The 6,126-nt window shown below is 37.1% G+C and overlaps 1 protein-coding gene across 3 annotated transcripts in view; it reads left to right on the forward strand.

The window, feature by feature from the left end:
- LOC102233583 (dehydrogenase/reductase SDR family member on chromosome X-like) overlaps window positions 1-5,558 on the forward strand; it is a 40,023-nt gene extending 34,465 nt beyond the window's left edge. For all 3 annotated transcript variants that reach the window (XM_023337174.1, XM_023337173.1, XM_005800746.2), the window contains 2 exons: window positions 13-220; window positions 1,586-5,558. In XM_023337174.1, the coding sequence (XP_023192942.1) occupies window positions 13-220; window positions 1,586-1,765 (388 nt within the window). In that variant the 3' untranslated portion in view covers window positions 1,766-5,558. The remainder of the gene's footprint in view (window positions 1-12; window positions 221-1,585) is intronic.
- The last annotated feature ends 568 nt before the right edge of the window (window positions 5,559-6,126 follow it).

Consider the following 6,126-nt stretch of genomic DNA (forward strand, 5'->3'; position numbering starts at 1 on the left):
CTGTTTCTTCAGCCAACATTATTCACCTCATGCTGCTTACTGTGGCAGTAAACTGGCCCAGGTGCTGTTCAGTTCCCACCTTCACCAGGAGATGCAGAGAGAAGGTTGCCCAGTGGTGTCATGTGCCGTGGATCCAGGCATGGTGGATACGGCTTTATATAAACATCTCTGCACACCCCTACATTTGGCACAAAGTCTAATTGCTCGGATCCTGTTCAGGGTAAATGTTACATGTTTTCTAAAAATATATATTTATGTTTTTTAAGGAGAAAAACAAACCCCTAACAAAGACATTGTTTAATTTTGTGCATTGCTTGTGCTTTATTAGAACAAAACAACCCAACTCCAGTACCTCCTCTTTGTGAAGTGAGTGATAACTCTATTAAAAAAATTTGATAACACTTTATTTGACAGGTTGTGAATAAGACTGTCAGGACATTAACCAAGAAACCATGATCTGACATAAATTTGTTACAAAAGTATTACTGATTAAACATTACCTTTAATGACATAAAACTACATAATTTCAGTTATACTTTTATAACAAATTTATGTCAGATCATGATTTCTTGGTTAATGTCAGGTTGTCAAAACAAACTTTGTATTAAAAGTGTCATGATTTACCGAATGACACTTTATGACAACAGTCATAAATATTCATTAACACTTACTCAAGTTCATGACAGATGTTATGTCATGTTTATGACGGTGTCATGACAGTCTTATTCACAACCCATCAAATAAAGTGTTACCAAAAATTCTGTCAGGAGCACCTGGTTGTGGCTGACTAATAGCAGAATAAAGTTCTTAACATTTCTTCGTTATGACCTCAACTTTGCACACTGGATGATTCGGAAGCTGAGATATACACATGCCACCAATGCATTCAGTACGTTTTGCAAAACTCAGGTTGAGAAGGTTTTGAGAGAGCTCTCTTCTTTTTCCCATTACCAGCTGCTTCTGCAGTACCATGGTAACAAGAAACCTTTTTTGTAGGTCATCAATTAGCACTAAACCAAAAGATCATTAGATTGAGAGCAGAATTGCTTTAATGTCCCGTCTTCCTATGCCATGTTGCAACTTCCTTTATATGTGTAATATTTATTCCTTGTTCCATTCCACTTTATTACGTGTAGCCTAAATAATGTTTGTATTTAGGCTTACATTTCTTCTCAGAAACTATTGTTGGTGGTTAAAGCCCTTGACATGAACAAATACAGTCCTACAAAAGAACAAAAGAAATTAAATTTTATACATACTGTGATCCGATATGACTTGTACAGAACAGAACAATGCTTTTCATGCTCTTAGGAGGCATTTTAAAATATGCTTATGGTGACAGTAAATCTTTCTTAAAATTTCAACAACACTACATCCAGCACTTACGTCTGGAACAAACTCATGCTTTGTTTGAGCCTAACTTTTCTTCCTGCAGTGACAGCAATCGTTCTGCTTTCATGCACAGTAAATACTTTTCATGTTATTTCTACTGCCATTTTTTGTCAATGCTTTTGCTTTAGAAATGTATGCAAGAATACCTTCTTGGAATCTCAAACTATTTTGCATGTATTTGTATTTTTCATAGACTCCTGCAGAGGGCGCTGCCACTGTACTGTCAGCTACTTTTTCACCAGCCCTGGATGAGGATTCTGGCGGAGGCTACTGGGCCAACGGGCGAAGGGAGATGACAACCCTGCCTACATTTGACCCTCAGCTTCCATTGAGTTTATGGGAAATCAGCCTCCAGTTGCTGGGATTACAGTAACATGGGACTCTAAAGATGACTAAGAGGACTAAATCTATTTGAAAGCATCACATAAAGACCTTAAACTTGGGCTTACATTATTTCTGACACTTTTTAAAATTATTTTCCAAATCTTACATGAAGGTGTTGGTTGCACAGATAGAACTGTGATTGGTTGCGTAGGGTTTGGCAAGCTGTTGTTATAGACCTGCTTATGAAGGGCTAGCGTGAATAGAATATGTCTTTATATTATGTTGCTTTATTTATATTTCTTTCTAATCAAACAATATGCAGACATACATAAATTTGTGTCATCCAGCAGAACCACTGAACAGATTTCAGTAATCAGTGAATTTGTTTTTGGATATTAATAATTGGCCATCTAAAAATTGCTAAATCTATCAGTTGCAAGACGTTTTTTTTTTCAATGATCCAAATGTTTGGGTTAAGTGATGATGAAAAGGTACACATTAGTAAAATTAATGTTTGAAGTCTAGGATGTACAGAAAAGTAACAACTACTGTTGTTATCAATACATAAATCCATCTTTTTCACTCAAAGCACTTTATTTTGTTCTCTCATTCTAGAGCTCTTACTGTCTAATAAGACAGGTTGTCAAGATTTTGCTTACTTTAAAGACATTGCTTAGCACCTAAAAATAATCTAGGAGGATATGTGAAGAATCTCTTTCAACAGACTTGAACTTGGAACAATTCTCCTCAGTCTGTGAATGACTGAACATTTGAAAAATAATATATTGCAACGCCAGGGTTTCCAGATGTTCATTTTTCTCCATCAGTTCAGACACAAAAAGGAGAAATCAGTCATCAGTTTTCCTTTTTGATCTGTACCTGTTTTGCATTGGGGACATGTGTGCAGTATGCACAAAAGTCTAGGATGAACTCTTATGGACCCAATAAATGTTGATGGGGAATTCAACAATAATCGGTCTTGGAGGAAGGGGAAAAAGAGAAAGCACTTTTTTCTTTTTGGTTTTTTTCTAGCGCACAAACTGTGATTGGTTCCCCACAGCTGCAGCTAATGCCGCTTCCTTATTTGGCGCCACTCCCAGTGCATTGTGGGATGGAAAAATCTCCATGATGAGAAAATAACTCTATCTGGTGAGCTGACACAGACGCTCACTCGGAAAACACTGGAAGCAGCACATCCAGGCGAAGGCTTATCCAGCAAACAAACACAGCTGTCTCTCATGCAGGGCTACACCCTCGCACAAGATGCGCCATAATGCCCTCTCCACTGTGATTAATGCATTTTAGCATTGAAGATCAAACGTTTATCTCAAATTGACATTCTTAGGCTAAATTCTTTGCCATTTAGAAGTCAACCTCTTATCTTAATTTGCTGTATATAAAGCAATACTATCACTGTGGTAGCTAATTTAGCTGCTGGCAGACATTCAGCATAGAAGCAGAGAAGTTCCCAAATATATGAATAATTTGAAATTTCTCTGTCTACATGTACAAAGATATGTAATGAAGAGATTTTTAGTGTTATGTTTTTTAGAGTAGCTACATTTAAAGGTTTTGCCTTTTCTTAAGTAGGTGTCTGGATCCGTTTAGGGATGCAGCTCACAATGTCTCCTGCAGAAAACTGAGGTCAAACCAAATCTGTTACTCCTCCCTAAATGAGAGCATAGATAACCTGCTCTGTCCTTTTCCTGTTGATTTATTTGGACAGCTAAAGGTAGGTGAAGGACTTCATTTTACTGGCCTGTTGTTTTTGTAAAAGTCTATCAGATTTTTTTACTTAAACCCGACAAAGTTATCCTGCAACTTTGTCTGTCAGCAATTGTCTGCTTTCTACAAAACAAGATGTCATAAAAAGGGATCATTCAGTTTTAGATTCATAGTAAAGAAATATTTAATTGTGAAGATCAGGAGTCGTAGGACACAGAGAGGTCTGTATAGTTTGTCCAGTGATTACAATAACTGTTAGTATGCACTGTTATCCAGTCTTTAAAAAAAATATTGTTTCAAATCCATCTGAACAGGAGATCAGATGGAATCATGGAGCACCAGGGTTTTCCTCCAATTAATAGAACAAAGGAACTCCCTCAAGCACGAAAGTTGCTGGTCAGCTGGCTGAAAGAAAACTCTGTTATAGTTTTTACTTGCTTACAAGAAAGATACATTTGGCACAGAATATTTCTGTTAGTTAAAAAAAACACAGTTTTGAAGATTGACTTTAATCAAAGACAACATTTGTCCTGCTTTGATATTTGTGAGAAGTTTAAGAGAACAGGCTGTTGCGAAACACTTGAACAGACTTTCAGACCCTTTGCTTTGCTATGTTCGTAGGTTTCTTTGTAAATACAACAAAATGTTGAGTTATGACACGTTTGCCATTTCTCCAAGTCCAAATATGATTTATTAATAATTTGATTTGGATATACAAATGCACCAGAAGTCCAGTAAATGAATTATCTCCACCTTGACCAGTCACAACAGGTTTGTGTCATTGCTTCAAGACATCAGTAATTCAATTCTGAAGCAAGCAAATCATTAGATGTTTTTTTTGTAGCTTCATAATTGTGTGAGGACTGACTACTCAATGCCAGCAATATTTCTCAGTGTTTGGATGAATTTTGTTTTCTGCCTTCTCAGTGTTGTCACACAATACTCGGAAACTGTTCGCCTCAATTCTTCCTTGTTTGATTGTGACTCCCTTAGGCTACTGGAGTAAATAACACACATATTCCCACTGAAACAAATGTGCTTGCTTCCTGTGACACAAATGAAAAAAACACCAGCTTACAACTCAGCTCTGCTCTTCTACAGAGTGCAAGGCTACAAATGTGTGCTACATCCTGTCAAAGAGCTATCTAGTTTTTCTCAGTCCAGCTGCTGAACTAGGTGTATTTAAATGAGAGAGGAGTGAGGCGGAGGGGACCAAGAGCGCTTCGGACTCTTTCATCTGAGCACAAGGTTATCCAAAGAGTGAGTGTTTGACAGAGACATGAACAAGCAAGTGAACTGTCTGAACTTAAACTGCAAATTTAGAAACGGAGCTAAAACAGCTCCAGTAAGTATTTGTCAGTGGTTTCGTCTACGTGATTAACATGTCTTTGATTATTTAAACCACTGGAGGAGACCAGTGGAGGTGTGTGTAGATTGAAAATGCTTTAATAGCCATTCCTTTGACTGACCTGGGATTACATTTATATTAAATGTTCTAGTCCCATGTTTTGCAAAATCCTAAATGTGTATATGTATATGAAGAGCTGAGTATAAAAGGGGAGCCAGATGAACTGAGTCCTTACTTTGGGACAAATAAACTATAAGAAAATATGTTTGTTCTCCCTGTTCACTTAAAGCATGGAAACCTTGTACTTGTTCTAAGTCCAGGCTTGCATTTTTTAGACTCAACAAAAAATTTTTCCCACCACAGAGTCATGGTAAAAACTCAGTTCATCTCGGCCCTTTGAGGTTTTAAGAAAATGTGTTTTACTTTTCTCATAATTTTTGCTGTTGTTGAGATGCACATATTATTGCTTTTTCTGTGCCTAAGAAAAAAAGAAGAACTCCCTCTTATGTGACTGTGAATTTTCTCATATAGAACTGAACTAGTAGTAGCTATGATAACGTCTTGTCCCGTGCATTGCCGTAAGTTTTTTCTCTCAAGAGCGTTCGGATGGAGACTGTTTGGTTACATGTGCCGGTATGCGTGAGTAAGTGTTTGTTTAGTTAAGGGAATTGATGTCCATGTTTCCTGTCTACGGTTGTAACATTCCAGCAGCAGCCACCCCTATTTTTTCTATTATCCAAAGTCTCTCAATAAACATATCATTGTGCCACTCGCTCTCCGTCTCTTTGCACTGTCTCATCGAGAATCTGTCAGCCTGAATATGCTCAGAATGAGACTGCCAGCCTCAAGCAAAGTCTGAACTTTTGAGACATTCTCAGATCCATATGTGAAACACACACTGGTATGTCCCCATGTTCCCATCATTTCAGAGGACATAACATTTCCTTGGATATATTTTCTATTTTGTCTATGGCATTTGTCTTATTTTAAGTCTAGTATAAAATATAGTAAAAAATTATTGCCATCTGCGGATTATTTATTATTTTATGAAAATTTCGGGGGGAAAAAACCTTTTTATAATTGTAGTCTGCATGAAAAAAGGTTTGGCTTAAACTGATGCTCATGAAAGATATTTGAACAGATTATCCATTAATTTACAATATGGCCAAATTACTCTTCGGCTAAGAGAAATCACATAAGGATGTGAATAAGAGGCACAACCTAAATTTGGTTAGCAGAATATTGCCAAGAGCATCACACTGACCCCACCATGTTGTTTTCTTACCATAAAACAGCATGCTGCCATTTCCTCTAGATAAATGACTCACACATGCCTA

The sequence above is a fragment of the Xiphophorus maculatus genome, chromosome 7 (assembly GCF_002775205.1).
Source record: "Xiphophorus maculatus strain JP 163 A chromosome 7, X_maculatus-5.0-male, whole genome shotgun sequence".
NCBI classification, from domain to species: domain Eukaryota; kingdom Metazoa; phylum Chordata; class Actinopteri; order Cyprinodontiformes; family Poeciliidae; genus Xiphophorus; species Xiphophorus maculatus.